Raw genomic sequence first — 18,004 nt, forward strand, 5'->3', positions numbered from 1 at the left:
TGAGGTGCCAGTCCTTGAAATTGGAGAATGAAGCGGCCGCGCTGCTGTTAGCTACGCTTGAACATGTTTGCACGTGTTGCTGTAGCGTTTCAGTTCGCCTGCAAACAGAGTTGGTAGCTTGTGTGCCGCTCGGTGCCTTGCACGAAAAACAATGAAATATTTTTTTTTGACTGCACAGTAAGTATGACAGTGTTTTCAGCGCAAAAGTTCGGAAAGGAGGGAATTATTTGAATGAATTAGCATTGAACCCATACCAACCAGCCTAATTGGCTGTCCTAGCACAATTCAGTATTTTACATGAGTAGAAATATGGTACATTGATTTATTTTTCTCACTTGTATGTTAGCATGGAGGTTTTCACACAGTTCTCTCTCTGACTGTTGTTGTTGCTGTGTTGTAATTCTGCTTTGCGCATTCTTACTGTGCTTCTCTCATTCACTGTTTCTTTTTTTTTTGTTTGTTTGTTTGTTTTTCAGGCTTCCCAAATGTGACCCATCTTTGGAGGGTTGGTCTGAGATGAGCGTGGTCACCAATGTAGTTCTCAAGAAGCGGAGGAAGCCGGAAAACAAACCCCAGTCACAGTTGTAAGTTCCTTTTCTCATTTCCTACACTTCCTGTTTCCTACGCCTCTTTGCTCGTTCACAGCCCTACAACCTGTACCCTAAAATGTGGGCTGCCTTGTCAAAAGACTTGGGGCTGGCTAAAAAGTTGATCATAGCTCCCAGTGGTTCGTAGACTATCGAGGGCCTGACATGCTAGTTGGCATTTGTGGAAGGGGGGAGGCAGGGTGCTTCTTGTGGTGGCTCTGGTTTTAGGCTCACAATGTTTTGAAAAGTTTGTCGTGAGATGATTTGGATGTAGATTACTGAGGAACGTTTGAATCTCTTGGAAAAACATATGAGCTGCCATTGTAGATAAGCCATTGAGGGTGGGTGCCAAATAAAGGTCTGTGGCAATTTCCTCCTCACCGGTCTTCTTAGCTGAGCAGCTAATCCAAACTTTAATGCCTGATAGGCCTTCTTTAACTTGTGACATCCAATCGGAATACTATTAGTACCGGGCTTGTAGGACTGGCTGGCTGGTCATTTCCTGTTATGGGAGAGTGGGGAAGCATAGTGCAAGCCTTCGCAAGTGTACTTTGTCTTGTCAAATGTCTTGTTGTCTTTGATGATCGCCAGTGAACAGGTAAACAGTTGCAAGCTTTCTGCGTTCGGTGCAAATCTTATCACAAAGCAGTTGTTTAGAATTAGCGTGTTGTGGTAGTTTTCGTAGTACTGTATTATGCTTGAAATCCATAATGTAACAGGTACCAGGGCCAGTGAAGTACCAGTAATGGACACAAAATTGTGTCATGTCAATAGTGATCTGTTTATGGCGTTTCCCTTCATGGTGCTCCACGCACTCTTGAGTGCCCCACTGTCTTGTTGTGAGGAGATGTTACGCTCGCCAAACTCCTGCATCTCAACATGGTGGAACCCGTATAGCACACTGAAATGCTACAGGTCTAAGCCAGGTGGTGTCATGCAGTAATGAATCTTGTCACATACGGCTGCCCATAGCTAATCTGCTGAGAATGTAATTTTGTGCCATGTCATCAAATGTGTTGTAGCCTGCTTTGTAGGTTGGGTGCTGTGCCTTGACTGGATTGGAAGGTTTTCGTTTGGTTTCTCACTGGATCCTCAGTTTCGATTTTTCTTTTTGGATGCGAGGGGGACATTAGTGAGTGGTTAAAAAAAAAAAAAAAAGAAAATGAGGGGGGATCAGTTAGGTTGATGGGGAGAAAGTGCGGTAGCATTTTACTTTTGCTTGCCAGTCTGCTAGTCTGTTCTGATTCCTAGTCTATTCTTATCCGACGGTGGGCAGGTTTGATTTTCATGTAAGTCCTAATGTGAACATATCAATCCTTTAGACCCCAAATCAACTCCTCAGAGCATACCAATATTGCAAAATTTTTAATGGCCATACTTTTTCATGTAATTTTGATTGTAGAACTATATTGTTTTATTGGTTTCTGGTTAGAATTAACAAAAAAAGGAAAGAAAAACTAAAAGCTTCTTTTCAGGGCAGTCTTTTCTCAGTGCACATACATCACATGCGAAAGGCAGAGTCAGAAACAAATTCTACATTGTCAGCGAGGCTGCTGTCGGAACTGCTCGAAGAACCAGCTTGTTTTGTTGAGTCCACTGGAATTCTTCATGTGTGACTGATGACGTTATTGAAATACTGTTGTCAGGCTAAAAACCGTGTTTTCTTTCTTTCTTTCTTTCTTTCTTTTTTTTTTTTTAAGCAGTTGCTGCCTTTTAAGTGTTGGTAGCTGCAACCAATGCTTTTGTAGGCCGCAGCTTATCTTTGTTGGTGGGAGCAGTGCAGCTGGCCGGGCGTGTCATGAGTCAGTGGTGATATTGTAACAATCACTCATGATGAGTATACAGCTCATTGTTGGCGGCTAGAGGGATAAGGTTGTTTGTGGTGCTCGCCAAACCGCTGACCTTGATGGAAGCTTGTGCCGTATTAGTTGGTGCTGGTGTTAGTCTGAGTTCTTTGAGTAACTTTAACTGTTTCAATAAAACTCTAATTGAAAAGAAAATGGTACACCTGGTGCTTACATTGTAGAATTAGCCGATTGGTATTATATCTGGCATCATGAGGTAACGTGACGTGGCCGCATGCGGTGGCAGGCTTGGTGTTAGTAGGCAGGTGCGCTTGGTTGCGTGTAGACATGCTTAGATGACAAATGCTATTGACTAAGCTTTGTGATCCCCTGCATTTACAAAGCCAATTGGTGTAAAGCATCTATGTCATGGGATATCGAGATAAGAATTTAAGGCTCACTGTGCGACGAGCAAGCCGCGCTGTGCGTTGATCACTGTGCTTTGACAGATTTTGTGGGAAGCTCAAGAATATGGACTATATTCAAAAGCCGAAAGTGGTTCTTTTGTAACACACTGGATGGCAACATGCAGCCGAGATCGTTTTCTATGGGCCGTTTAGTGCCTTCGGTTAAGTTGATCACTTTGAATAGGTGCGGTAGAGGAAGCGTTTTGGTGTCGTCAAAAACTGGTGCATGGGGTATTGTGGATTAACTTGGTTTTGGGTTATGTAGCCTGTAATTAATTTAGCCTTAAATCTTCAGGAAGGCTTCGTCCATGTCCTTGCATGGAAAGGCCATTATGCACAAACAGGCATGGCTGGCTGAACCCTGAAGGTGAGCAGAACTATATGAGGAGGGTGCACACTTAAGTACAGGGGCCATTCTGCTGTGCAAGTGCGGAAGGCGGGACACTGTGTGGGAAGAATATGCAGCAGAACCTTAAAACAAGGGAGATGAGACAGCGTGGAGTTTCGCTCATCCATTGAACTGTCTAGTTTGACAGGACTGCATTTCATTCTGTAGGAATTCACTTTTCTAACTCGTGCCATTCTCAAAAGTTCGCTGTGTTACCCCATAGTGCACTGCTTTTGTTGCAAAAGCTCCTAAACACCAGGAATACATGCAGAGAGTTAACAACAAAACTTTTTTACAATGGGTGTCTGCCCACAGACAGTAGCACATTTGTTTTCATTCGTCTTGTTTGCTTGCACGACTGCAGCAGAGGCGGTGTGATCGTCTGAATGAAAATGTCTTCAACTGCTGCCTTCCCCTGCATCGACACTGCTTTTCTTTTCCTTTCTTTAGAATTTAAGTGCGAGCAGGGCTATTCCCGTTCATTTCTTCCTCTGACCTTCTGCAGCTTGTCAGTCTCAGAAAAGCGGCATTACTTTTATGTCGTGCTTGGGACTTCTCGGAACAAAGGAAGTCTCTTTTGTGGGTTTTGCAGAAATGTATTAGTGCGTGGCCATCTAACCCACCAGTGCTGCATTGGTGTTGAGAGGTAAATGTTGGCATTCGTAGCATTTTCATTCCCCGATTTCGTATTGCGTGCACTGCACGGCAACTTTTTTTTTTGTTGCCTTGCCTCTCTTCCTTCACAGTGTGGTCATCGTGGTTGGAAAGGGTGCACTGGGGCCACTACCCATGTGCTCTGTCTTGGGTTGCACCTGTGTGTGGAAACACCGTTAACTTCACTAACCCATATGCATGAGATGCTCTTCAGTAGGTGGTGCTTGCTGTCTCGTTGTCATAGATGTTATTTTTAGACTACAGGAGTGGCCTAGCGGATGAGGTTTTGGAAGGTGCGGGGTTCGATCGCCAGTGTCTCCATATACCAACCGGAAATCTGTAAAAAATTTCTTCTGACCGGTGCTCTGCTTAACCGGGGTGAATTGCTTGGAAAATGGGTCTTTGATCTCACCATGTCTAAATGAAAACCATACCTTGTGCCACGGTGCTTTTTGGTTGGAAGGTGCCCTTGTGCCGCAAAGCTTAATCATCATTACCATGTCTAAATGAAAACCATACCTTGTGCCACGGTGCTTTTTGGTTGGAAGGTGCCCTTGTGCCGCAAAGCTTAATCATCATTATCGTGATAAGTATCATCGTTATCAAGGCTGTGCTGGAGGCTGCTGACAGCTGAGGATGCTGCGCCACCTCATGTTTTGTTGTAATGAGGGAGTAACTCTGTCGTGTTTGACGCCATTAAACTCGTATAAACGTTACGTTTGCAGCTTCTGTTGTAATAAGGGAGTAACTCTATCGTGTTTGACACCATTAAACTCGTATAAACGTTACGTCTGCAGCTTCTGTTGTAATGAGGGAGTAACGCTGTTGTGCTTGACACCATTAAACTCGTATAAACATTACACGTCTGCAACTTCTGTTGTAACGAGGGAGTAACTCTTTCGTGCTTGCCGCCATTAAACTCGTATAAACGTTACGTTTGCAGCTACGTGCAAGAAGTGGCTGTTATGTGTGCACTATTTCGGTATTGCACGCTCGTGTATCTCGCTTACTGGAACTATGTTCGCCTTGGCTTGGCTATTATGTGACTGTCACACTACCTATTTTTGTTCTTTTTAACCCTTGCCTGCACAAGCATGGCATTTCAGCACAAGCTAACGCTTTCAAAGGCTTTCATTGCATTTGTTGGCACAGTTTTGTAATTGGGGGAAAATGGGAGTGCTTTTATCAATTAAGTGTGAATGGAGAGAAGCAGCATCTTGCCAAGACACATGCCAGTGAAGCAACTCATGACCTCTCTTATTTGTTAAGAATGCATTGGTATGTAACGATTGCCACCATTGTGGCCTGTGGTTGTGACAGATGCGGTTAGAGGTGATGCTATTAGCAGAGCCATTATAGGAAATTTCAGGAGAGCCTCAGAAATGAATGACATTCCTCTCTTTCCTGTTTTTTTTTTCCTTCTGTTTTATAGATGTCTGATTGCAAATGCCGTTGAGGTTGGCACATCAAGTCGCTTGTTTACATTTTGGTGCGCCCATAGACAGAGAAAGACAGGGGGAGTGGTCACTCCTGCTTTGCCTCGGCCAAGCTTTCCGCAAGAGACGGGTTTGTGGCCTCCTCCCCCCCCCGTAAGAAAGAAGGCACACTCGTTAACACTCTTGAAGAAGGACAGAAAAGGCAGTGGTTGCAACAGAAACAGAAAAAAAAATACAGAGAGAGGACAGTGCGAGAAATACACAACACAACACAGCAGCCTGGAAAAATGATGTTGCCAGTCTTAGCTCGGTACGTAAACGACGCGTTGGTCGTCCTGTGGCATCTCTCTCTCCCCTTCTGTGTGCGTCCCTGTGGAGGAACAAGGCTGCTTCCTCTCTTGTGGCAGTGCGTGTGTTTTGTGTCCCTACCTGGCTGGCTGCCTGCATGGGGGGTGAGGAGGTGCGTGGTGCTGCATGGGATGACATTGTGTGCTTTGGTTGTGAAGTGCTCTTATTGATTAGCCTTTGGTCCCCTTTGTGTCAGGGCGTAAAGAGGTGGAGCCCATATTCCGAGTGATTAAGAGCAAGGCAGTTTAATCCATAAACATAAAGTGGTCTAAATCTCAGATCTTCGGTTTGGTCCATAGTGTTAGGGCAATTACCTTAGTTGGTCGTAGTAAGGAGTTGTGAGCACATATGCACACAGTGGGCACATTTTTTTTTTTTTTTTTTTTTTGCGTTGCCAATTCTATGTAAACCGCTGTAACGATGCCTTCTAGTACTTTTGTGGTGCCTTATAAGGTTTGAACCTTGGACATTGAGATCTTTATTCATCTTTGATGAAGGCTGAAACAGCGAGTTGAATTTAGACGAGGGCTCAGGGACGAGAGATGCATGTGATCAGGATATTTGCCGAAGCAGCATTTCAGTGTGCTGCACCAACTGCTTGATGCAGGATGGGCGATCATTGAACCTCGCTCTAGTACTTGGTCTAGTGCTGCAGGGGACCTTTTCAGCTCAGCAGATGTTGGAGGAGTTTAGGTAGGTTACATTAAAGCTCGCCTTTTTCTGCTAATTATGACTGATGCTGGTTGCATTTGCTTGACTAATGGCTAGGGTTCAGAGCTTTGACTTACGATGTGCTGACTGGTGAGTGTAACAAAATGACGCTATGACCTTGACCTGCAGGAGATAAGAGATATGCTGACAGAGTAAGGGGAACCGGGGAGTTTTTGGGAGGCTTTGCAAAGCATTGCAGGAGTAGAATTTAAATCACAATAACGATTTTCCTTGGTAATATTTAATTTCTTCTTAAATTACAATTCACAAGTGCTCCTGTGCTGTTAAGTAACTGCATGAAAAAGAAGATTAAGAATGGTTTGCCTCTCGGAATTATGGCTTGGAATTTTTTCGGTTACTGGCACAGTAATTCTGGGGAATGCCATATTTTTAAAAAATTCCACAGTAGTTTTTCTTTTTCTTGTTGGGAAAGGGGGGGAATCATACATGTATTTTTTTTTTTTTTTTAGGAAAAGATGGCTTGTTGTTGGATAAAATTGTTGTGTTTGGAAGAGGGAGAGAGAGGCGGGGAATTCAACGAGAAAAGTTCCTTGGTTGGGGCAAGGGAGGGGTCTGTTTGGAGGCATGCTTGCTATACGAGTCTTGGCATTGCTTGTGACTTGAAGTGGCGTGTTGGTCAATTTAGAGCAGCATAGCTTGGGGGAAACAACGGACGATGATGAGGTAGTACACAGGGGCGGCGCTTGTTGTGTGATTCTTTATTTTCTGCATATATTGTGCTGCATGCCTCTAAACACGTTTTGCCGAATGGCACAAGTGGTACAAGGGCTCCGGGTCGTCACTTTGTTTTTTGTTTTTTTTGTGAGTGTGGCCGTTTGTTTACTTTGGCTTGCATACTGGTTCTTGGCATTAGTTGAATAAAGGTTGCTCTTGTGGCTTGAAAGTGGCATTTTGGGGTTGATGCGAGAGTAAGCACTGAAATTCATGCCAAAAAAGCCAATTGCTGGCAGTGGTTAGGCTTAGGAGACAAGGTTCTGACCATGCTGTCATGCAGAAACCGTTGCCAGGTTCTCTTGTGGGCACTAGTCTGCTCGGAGAAGGCACTGGTAGTTCAGACTGGTCCTAACTGAGTGCGTTGGCAGTGTGAACGATCGTGGCACATGACTCTCATGGCGCAGCCTTGCACAAGCCAGCATAGGGACCTCTTTGCTAGCTAGGGATTTGTGTCCCCTTGTGATGGTCGTTGCACTTGGAATGAGGTCTCCTTGGTGCTCTGAGCCACGCTGTTGTGCACGAATGAGTTTGAGTCCCTGGACTTGTTTGGGCAGTTTTTTCTGGGCTTCAGAAGTTGTTAGTGCTGCGTTTTGGTTATAGGTTAGGCTAGCATGACCTTTTAGCTTGCCTTTTTGCTTTCATGTTTTTATTCGGTAAAAAGGAACATTGCTTCCTCCTGTTCTCAATTTAGCCTCAATTTAGAAATACAGGGTATCCTGCATTTACTAGCTGCAACGTGTATACCCACCCAGGACATTGCACTTCCGCAACAGATTAATCCTTGCCTGTATTTTTCAACATGCAGCTCTTTCGAAACACCATTTGCCTGCAGCCATTATACAGCTTTCTTTTTTCATGCTTACTTAGAAAACATGCAGTTATATAATTAGCAGTAGTGCAAAAAAGAGTAGAATGTCTGAGCTGTCTGCCACAAGTGTACGGTATGCAAGCAGATGTCATTAATATCTCAGGCCTGCGCTAATGACCGCCCCTTTTAATTTCGCACCTCTTCAGCACCAGGCTGTGCTGCTCATGTTTGGAGTGTTCCAGCGCTGTGTGTACCGCGTATGTGGGTGCGTGAGCCTGATATGGTGACTGTGTGTTCTGTGGCTGACTGCAGTCCCCTCCTCATTGCAGGAAGAAGTGCCTTAATGAGAAGCACCGGCGGGAGCAGGAGAACGTCTACCTGGAGGAACTAGCAGAACTGATCTCTGCTAGCCTGTCTGACATGAATTCCCTGTCCGTCAAGCCAGACAAGTGTGCCATACTGCAGGAGACGGTCAACCAAATCCGCCGGATCAAGCAGCAGGAGGCGAGCGGGGGTGGCGGGGGTGAGCTGCAGCAGAGCGAGGTGTCCTCGAGCAAGCCCACCATCCTGGGCAGCGACGTGTTGGGCCCCCTGCTGCTGGAGGCGCTGGACGGGTTCCTCTTTGTGGTCAACACCGAGGGGCGCATCGAGTTTGTGTCGGAGAACGTCTCGTCCTTTCTGCAGTACGGCCAGGGAGAGCTGGACGGAACCAGCATCTACAATATTCTGCACCACGGCGATCATGGCCGCTTCAGCAGCAACCTGCTGCCCATGTCGCTGGGCGCTAACGGCCTGGGCTGGACCGAGGCCGGGGGCAAGAGCCGCTCGTTTCAATGCCGCTTCCTGCTGCGCCCGCCCGATGCTGCCGCCCCGGAGGAGAAGCGTGTCGCGCCCCTGTACGAGAACATGCACATCTCGGCCATCTTTCTGCCCTACCCCAACGGAGGCACGGCCGGCGACGACTCCGGCGCAGACTCCGGTCAGTCTGGTTCCCTTTGTTTCTGGAGGTTTGTCTCTTAGAGAGGAGGAACGCAAAAGCTCGTATTCCGAGCTGCAGTAGTTCCCCAGTTTGAAGTGCATCACAGATGCTGTTGAAAGTACTATCGGGGACGAAGGTCACTGGACTGCTCCACATGGTTACTGGAGAGTGCATCGCCGTGCACTCTCACAGGTGACACATATGCATTTGGACTTGCCAGCAGACCTCATTTACCTCACTCCGAGCTTTTGCTCATCAGTTGTCTAGGGCAAATTGCTGTGCGCCTATGAAGCTGTGACACGCTGATTACTTCTTGGCTCATCATTGACAGGCGCTAGCTGGCTAGCTTACCCTCTTGCTTGCACACAATTCTGATGATGCTTGTCTCTTGTCTTGCCACTTTTTCAGTGCAATGTGCAGAAACAGAACATGTACTAAAATATGCATCCCATACCAGCAGTCATTTCTTATATACATCGTCACAATGAAAAGTGCTTTTGTAGTTATATACAAAGAGATGTCAGTCGTGCAATGAATAAAAAAAATTGATGCCATTAGTTGTCGTTTTTAATGATATAATTACCAAGAACATTGGCTTTGCAATAAGGGATGTTATTAAAACAAATGCAACAGTTGTAAATGTTGTTATACAGTTTTATTTTTCGTGGTTCATTGCACAGCCCTGTGTATGAAGAATAAATGAGCAAAGTTTAGTTAAGGGGGGACACCCCTCTTAAAACTTTTTTCCTTATTTATGGGTGGATCTGACTGAAACTTGCACCATTAATGTACTTTTGCATGCTGATTTCAAATATCTGATTAGTTTTCTTGTAGATGAAATAGCTTTCAAAATAATCCCTAATTCATGTTCTTCGTTTGGAGGTGAGTTAATTACTAAACACTTTATGGCATGAGGAGAATAGCCCTGCCAGAGTGATCTAGAAGGATCATAGAGTGCCGCTAGTCATGAATTAACGTGGTAGAAGAATTTGAACCAAAGTTACAATAAGTCAAACTTTTATGAATAAAAGCCCAGGTTGGCACCTAAGATTGATAATTAATTCGGTAAATGTTGCCGCATAATAACTGTACATATTTTTGTCCTACGGCACTGTCGAAGGTTTTCTCTTTCTAACAAGACAAGAATGAGAGCTATAGCACAAATAGACTAAGAGATATCTCTCCTCCAAAATTGCAGCACCCTCAAAATTGCAGTTTTGAGAAAACGAGGAAAACACTTCACAGCATGTAGGTGTAAATTATGTCAATGATTGATATGTCAACAAGATCAGAAACAGGTGGAAAGTGATCTGAAGCGAAAATTAATGGCCTATGCCAATTTGAGCCAAAGTTACGCAATAGGAAACGCTTGAAAGGAAAATTCCATTTGGGTACCGAAGACAACATAACCTTCTCAGCAAACTTTCTTTTGTCGTCACTGCATTTACCTTGGTTTCATGAGACTCGCAGGATTCCCTTTCTAGAAAAAAAATTTTTAAAGCAATAGCAAGAACAGGACCGGAGATATTGATCTTTAAAAAATGCAACACTACCAAAATTGGGGGATTGTCGGAAGCACTCAAGCCTCACGGCATTTAATCAGGAAGGGCAACCCCAAAGACCTCATGCTATTAAAATGCACCAGGAGCATAGTCGGGGTGCATGCTGTCGCGGTGTTTTCTTTTTTCTGTTTTAGCAACGCCAAGCGAAGCCGCCCGCTTCTTTGCAGAACGTACGCTACGGTGCAAGTCCTTTTCTTCAGCTCTCCTGGACCCAGTTGCTGTCACATTTGTACTGCATTCTTGCAGAATTGCTGCTGCTGTATGCTTGCAGCCGGCATTGAAGCGCAGCACAGCTTCTGCTGTGGCTGCTTCCACAGCAAACAGTGATGAGTGCCGCTCTTTGTGGATCAAGGTCCAGATGACCGAGTGGAAGCTTTCGTTCGAGTTCTGGGTCTTCCCCCGAATGCACCTCTGCAGCAGGCTCTTCTCTGATAAACGACTATAAACAGGCAAAAGAGCATCAGCCACATCTCTTGGCAGACTGTAATTGTGCTTTGGTGCAGGCTCCTCTTTTGCCTTTGCAGCGTTGTGGCGGCACCATGACTTCTCACCGGTAGGACACAAACTGTGTTTGGGGCAGTCATCAGTAGATGTGATGTGGTAATATGTCGCCATCACAGCTCGCTGCATGGCATCCACATCACCTACATTTGATCGAAGCGCTCGGCCATAATATATTGCCAGCTTGTCAACTAGATCAGCTGTCAGCCTTCCTCTGCCGCCAAGACTTTGCTTCCCTGCACCCTTGTGTCTCTGCAAGAAGTTGCGCAAAGCTGCTCCCATACGCTTGTGCACGTGATTTATGCAGTCCTCTTTGACTATTTCAATGTAGCCATAGATTGCAGCATCTTTAAGAGCACTGAACGTGCGACTGTCCCCATCGCATAGCATGGTTGTGTAGCGCATGTTGTGGCGCTGCAGAGATCTTTCAAACAGAATTTTGCCAGCCTCTACTTCCATTTGACCAGCCTTGGAGTTGGTGTTTTTTTGGCACTGGTGGCGTGATTTCCAAAGTTCGTAGCCGTCAGTGTTTGGCTTGGGACCAATTTCGCAGCCCAGACAAAAGTTTGACAACACCACATAATCAAGCACGTAACCAGTGAAGAGTTCCACCACGGCACCGACGCCTATATGTGATGAGTGTCCGCGCGTCATCCATGTGCCGTCGTAGCACACGGCAATGTTCCCCCTATGCCCAAAACACAAGTCATCGTAGACCTTCGCCACTGCCTGCGCGGCTTGTGCCATAGCGGTCGTGGCGGCTCGGGTAGCAGCGGGTTGCAGTGTGTTCTTCAGATGCCGTTGAAACGTCTTGTTGTGCATCCCGCGCCGCGACAACCCCATCGCCGAAAAGATATCGTTCATTGCTCTCTGGCCGTTACCGGTCGACAGCATTGCTCGACTAGCCAGAATATTCAGCTCAAAAGGATTGCACCTTTTCTCGCCGTCAACCCTCCGCGAGTTCCACTCGGCCGCAATCTCACCGCAGTTGTCGCACAGCACGATCAGTTTTACGGCGAGGCCATAGCTCCGGTCGCTGGTAATTAAACGCACGCATCCACGACACGTTTTGCACCGCACGGCATCCAGAAGGATATTCACAATGCTGAGGTCAATTACCGCATAGGAGGCTGTTCCGTCCGCATCTGACTCTGCGGACGCATCACTTGCATCGGCGAACAGCGCGGTCTTTCGTGCCGTCGCCGGCGTCGATACCAGTCTATCAAGCGTAGCCTGCTCACGGGCACTCACTTGAGTTATGTCACTGTTAGTGACAGGCGCGGTATCAATACGTACACGACTGCAGTCGGCACGAAGAACGGCGCCGTTGTCCAGCGGAATCGGAGAAGCGTCGCCGCCCGCAACGTGATCGTCACACAATCCCGCAGCACTGGCACTTGCTTCTTGCACAGTATGCAACGAAGTCGCATTCTTAACGCGTTTCTTTGGTTGCTTTCGCCTGAACTTGTGCAAAGAGCGGTACTTCTTCGCGCCTGGCATGACTCTCGCGTTGCACTAGCGTGGTCGGCAGAAAGACAAAATGGCGTCACTGGGAGTCCGCATTTCAGGGCTAGCTTGCCGGAACCAACCAAACGACGCCATTTTGATCACGTGCCTTAACCGGCCAATAGTAGCGCGCGCTGCATGCTATCTTTTTGTTTGTTTTTTATGGGGAAGGCGGAGCGCACAGGGTTGCTTTCCGAAAGAAAAAATAAGCCGAAAGCGCGCGCTTTCGAACGAGACCAAAATCGCCGCGGTGGAGCGCGTAGTTCTCATGCGCCGGGCGATCGAAATTGGGTGTCGTTTGTCCACAATTTAAAGAACAGTGGGTGTGGTACTGCATTTTTTAATCGCTATAACTTCATAAATACGCGGGGTATAAGGATGAAAATTTGCGTGCAGATGCGGAATAGTGCGAGGAATACGAAAATGAAAAAATTGAAAATCCGATTTTCAGGCCGATTTTCGGTGCCAAAGAGCCGTGTCCCCCCTTAAAGATGTATTCGGGGAAAACGCTACAAATGTTCATGTCAGCCAAATTGGAAGAAAACCAAAGTTTCGAGAAAAAGAGCAAAAAAGATTTGGTATAGCTACATGCTTCATATGGCATTAATCAGGAGGTTTAAAATCTCCTACATTTGTAGCCCAGATCCTCCTTAGTCTTCTGTTTAGTTGTTTTTGCCTGTGAATCTGCTCGTTTTTTATTTGCATTTCTTGCGGCATTGGTATACTGACGGGAGGATTTCCTGATGCACTGTTGGCCGCCTGCAAGTAAGCTTTTTAACAAGCTTTCACCTTTGACCATGTAGTTAAAGCGAGCAAATAGTGAGGTGCAACTTTATAACTACCCGAGGCTCTGAACAAGTAGTCTGAGAATTCAATTTGTGCAGGAATACTCCAGTGTACACCACATAGTAAATATGTATCCTTCTGTGAATGTTTTTGGTCATAGATGAAAAAGCAATAATAGGCCTAAATGGATAGAACCAAGTGTGATTATAAACATAAAAACTAAGCAAAAAAAAAAAATAAAGCAGGACAACTAAAACAAGGGAATATTTTTCGGTACATGGAAACAGAAGCTGTTTCGGTTTTTCCAAAATGCACAGGAAGTTGATAATTTGGCCATCTTGAGAATGGTTTTAGTTAAAAGCCTATTTTTCGCCAATAATATAGAAATGCTTGTATAAATTGATGAAATAAAGTTTAAAAGCTATATCACTCTGCTTGTTCTTCAATTCGTACGGAAGGCTCTAGTGCAAGGAACCCACCTACAATGCCAAAATGTAGTGCGTCTCTCTTGTGAGCACTTTTTTTGTTAAATGCAAGTAAAGATACACACATACTTAAAAGCAGTTATTACTGTTCGAAATGAAAAATTAAGTATGAGAGTGAAAATGGAAAATATTTCAGTATGTCTAAACCGAGACCAACAGTTTTGGACTTTCAAAATGCACACGGAGTTACTAATTTGTTGTACCTTTTGACCGGTATCAGTTAGAAGCATAACTTTTTCAAATTGCTCAAAAATGATTGTGTAATTTAATAAAATATTTGAAAAATTGATTTTATAAAAAGTTTTCAAGTGGCCACCTACTTTAAATTGACCAGAATATATTCTTGCGGGCAGATTGATTGCCTATTGCAGCCTCGTCTGCTCAAGACATGCTGAAGTTATAAATTGCTTGTGCACGATCTTTATCCATCACAATGTGTGTGTGCTGTGTGTAGACGACCAATGCAAATGAGCCGCGTCAGCAAACTGAAAGCGCTCCTAGTTCGAAGTGCTCTATGAACACAGTCAGTGGCGCAGCAAGCAGCAGTGCTTTTTCTCTGCTGTTTGTTCACGCCTGCGCCATGGACGGCAGCAGGAACCAAGTCCGTTCAGCACAAAGTATATCAGTTTGGACATTGTTGTCGCAAGGTGCCATGATGACCATGCAATGAGTGATGTGTTCACTCGGCATGTTGAATGGCGTTATGGGTGTAGTGGTGTGCCTGACGTGCAGAAGATCCAAGCTTCTAATTGAAGAGCTGACAAATAAGCGCAAGGGACTTTCATCATGCTGCCAAAAGGATGCATGCATCGCTTCGGTGCTTTTATCGACATGTGTTCCTTTAGTCGTACTCCGTCGACTGCCGCAAATGCCAAAGTGAGATCATGCAAGGAAGATGGAAGCGGTAGCTCATGGAACAGCTTTGCAGTAAATGTGATAACTGTGCTTGCCTCGAGCGCGATAGGAGTTGGGCAGCTACTTAAGTTTTGTTCTATTCTTGGCGTTCATAATTTATGCATCACAAGAGCATCAATGCCATCGCCAATAAGGTACGCATTGCCACTAGAGAAGTTGCTGCAGCTAATGTGCAGCTGGATATAAAGATGACAGCAGATCAAACTGGACGCACTGACCTTGTTGTCATGTTCAACGGAACAAGGCAAAAGGAGAGGACACGAGGGCCATAGCCGTCTATGTACTGTGATTTCAATGGACACGGACATTGCTTGGACCTCGAAGTTCGGGGTTTGTGTCTACTGTGACTTGCAGTAGACACAGACCCTGCGAGGATGAAGAGGCGGAGATATGGCAAGCCTTCCATGGCCCAGTTTGTGAAAAGACGACTGAGTGTTCATCTCATGTCATGGAAGCCGACGCTGCAATGGTGTGAATCGTGCAAATGCTTCATCTGTGAAAGGCTCGCAGGTGAAAAGCTCCTCTCCAGATGCATGCAGGGCAAGGCACAAAATTCGGCCGAATCTCTATAACTTGCAAGTTTTGAACACTGCCCCAAAACTAGGTTTGCCTCACACACTCTGCATACTTCGGCAAGAACTGCCGCGCTCTGGTCCAATCAGGGACATGCAGGCTTTGAGCAAGTTTTGGAGAAGCTGGGTATCCTTTCTCAGGAATGGTTATTATTGAGTAGTAGTAAGTAGTAGTAAAAGCACTTTATTTTGGAGCAGAAATCAACCGCTCAAATTGAAGTTCGCCTGCCACACCAGGCCTAGCTGGTCCTCTTCGCAAGGAGAAGCCAGCCAGGTATGCCAGGAGAGGACTGGGGATGAGGGAAGTGGGGTAGAAAAGAGATCGGACGGCGACAGGGCAGTAGAAGAGGCAGTGTGCAAGATCTACATAAAGCTCAGGGCAGTTGGGGCACGACGGGTCAGAGCGGAACTGGTATAAGTACAATCTTGCTGGTGCAATGAGTGTTTGAATTTTGCAAAGGGTATGAGCCCGGGAAACAGAAAGACGGGGGTGTTGGGCAGGGAGAATGGCGAGCTCCTGCCTGAATTCTAGGTAGGATTGCGATATGGCTTTCCCAATCAGAAGATCCTCGTCACACAACAATGGGCTGGACCAGAGGATCTCTGGAGCCCGGTTAATAGTTTCGCGTGCTAGCTGACTACACAGCTCATTTCCAGCAATCCCTGAATGCCCGGGTATCCATCTCAATGTGAATGTATGAGGCTTCAGATCAAAAAGCGCCATATCTAGGTCAGCGTGTATATTTGGGGCTATGGTTCTCTTTTGAGAGGCATGAAAGGTGGCCTGGGAATCAGTGTACACAACATATTGTTGGGTCGGAGGAAGATTAGTGAATTCCTGGACAGCATGCATAATCGAGAGAATCTCCAAGGTAGTAATGCCTAGCAGGTCTAGGTATGTATCACTGGTAGAATAGAGAGGATCAGGGAAAGAGTGGAATGTATGATTTGGGCTGCAGCACCCAGGGATCCGACTATGGAGGCGTCTGTGCACGCTACAGTGTGACTGTGTACATGCGGCATGTGTCGGGCAGCCTGGGCTTGCCTGCGTCCAGGTTGAAGGATTGGGGACATATTGCAAGGAATTGGTGCTATACAAAGGTTGGAGACGTATGGGTGCCCAGGAACCTGAAGTGCAATGGGCATGGGATCAATTTGAGCCTGGGAAAGGATCCATCTGTCTTGCTGTGTAGAGGACAGGCGAGCAAGTTGACGGTCACAGTGGTTAAGCCAGTGTCATAGAGACATTGTGTAGAAGTTTGTATTGAAAGTAGAGGGTGTGTAGAGCGGATCCCAATTTGTCTATCTGAGTTTGCGTTAGAGAAAGATATGGAGCATAATAGAAAATTTTATTGAGTGCGAGGGCTTGAACAAGACGACAGGCCTGAGCCTCTCATGGAGGCCGCAGTGCTGTCTGACTACACTGCGGACAAGATGGGTGACCGTATGATGGGTAGGAAGAGCTTGGTTGAGAGCCTGCACGTATTTGTGCGAATAAAGTGGCATGGTCTAACATGCAACAGCTTGAGACGGCGGGGATGGGTAGCGAGTTCAAAGTGAGAGAGATAAGGCTGTTGTATGTGCGCTGATATTGGTGTGGGTGAGGAGAAGGAGTTCCGACTTCTCCGGTGCGGGACTCAGGCCGGCCTTAGAATGAAATGCGGAAAGTAATGTCGAGACCTTGCTGAACTGTGGTCTCTATGTCTCCAGGCGATCCTGAGGTGCACCAGAGAGTGATGTCGTCCGCATAAAAAATATGGTGCAGATTGGCTATGCTCGCGAGTTGCTGTGCGAGGGCGCACATGCCAAGGTTGAATAGAGTCGGAGAGAGGACAGCTCCTTGTGGAGTGCCCCGGGTCAGATTGAAAGGTGTGGAAGGGGTGGGAGTAGAGCCTAGGCGAAATGAACCTTTGCGCTGATGGAGGAAGTTACGCAGATACGTGTAGAGGTTGGAGCAAACACGTCTCTATTATTGAGTAATGCACATGACTGTCTAAGAGTCTCAAGGATGTCGGCTAAAGAAACGACTGTGGCCAAATCCCACCACTGCTATATGGCGACGAAAGCTTGCACCAAGGACACTTTTTGGAGGCCATGCAGGGACCCACATACACTGCAGAGGAATTTTAAGGAAGCTTCCTATTTTGCAATTACTTATGCTGTATTTGTTGACAGTTAAAAAAAAAAAAAAATCTCATTTACCCATGTTTGTTCAAATTTTAGAAACACTGTTTTCTTTGTTTCTTATTCTCAAGCAACCTTGCTGCTTGTGCAGGGCATTGCTTCATCTGTCAATGCTGTGTGACTATGAAATTTTGTATAGACTGTCCTTAGTGTTTGCAAAATACAACTGTTCTATTCTTTATTGCAGTTTGTTGTTGTAAAGCGGATATAAATTTTGGGGGGGATGGGGGGTCCCTTTGTTAAGCTTTCTCGTAGCCTTTTGGTCCCTGCCTCCTCTTGCACATACGAGAAATCAGTAAATATGCAGTGCTTAGTTTGACCAGGTCTGCTTGGGCTTTGTGCTTGAAGCTTGTTTGGTGTTGTTAACAAAAGAAATCCCCTTTTTCCGTCCTTCCTTCTTGCAGAAGTGCAAAACTGCCTGGTCTGTGTGGCCCGCCGTATCCCCGCGAACGAGAAAATTCCAGCCTCTTTAGGTGTGGAGCAGTTCACGACACGCCTCGACCTCAGTGGCAAAATTCTTGCTGTGGACACCAGGTGGGTATACGAGGGCTTTTTTTTTTTTTTTAAATTATCTGCTGGGATCTGTTTGGGAACCT

At 46.0% G+C, this 18,004-nt stretch overlaps 1 protein-coding gene across 21 annotated transcripts in view; it reads left to right on the forward strand.

The window, feature by feature from the left end:
* LOC146193354 (uncharacterized) overlaps positions 1-18,004 on the forward strand; it is a 644,795-nt gene that overhangs the window by 520,780 nt on the left and 106,011 nt on the right. For 18 of the 21 annotated variants that reach the window (XM_084602711.1, XM_084602708.1, XM_084602710.1 and 15 more), the window contains 3 exons: positions 477-584; positions 8,248-8,897; positions 17,813-17,942. In XM_084602711.1, the coding sequence (XP_084458837.1) occupies positions 477-584; positions 8,248-8,897; positions 17,813-17,942 (888 nt within the window). Of the gene's footprint in view, positions 1-476; positions 585-3,133; positions 3,206-5,463; positions 5,627-8,230; positions 8,898-17,812; positions 17,943-18,004 lie in introns of those variants that run through there. The other 3 variants (XM_084602728.1, XM_084602727.1, XM_084602724.1) reach the window with 3 other exon arrangements.

Source organism: Amblyomma maculatum, chromosome 4 (genome assembly GCF_055883805.1).
Source record: "Amblyomma maculatum isolate TAMU_Amacu chromosome 4, ASM5588380v1, whole genome shotgun sequence".
Taxonomy (NCBI): domain Eukaryota; kingdom Metazoa; phylum Arthropoda; class Arachnida; order Ixodida; family Ixodidae; genus Amblyomma; species Amblyomma maculatum.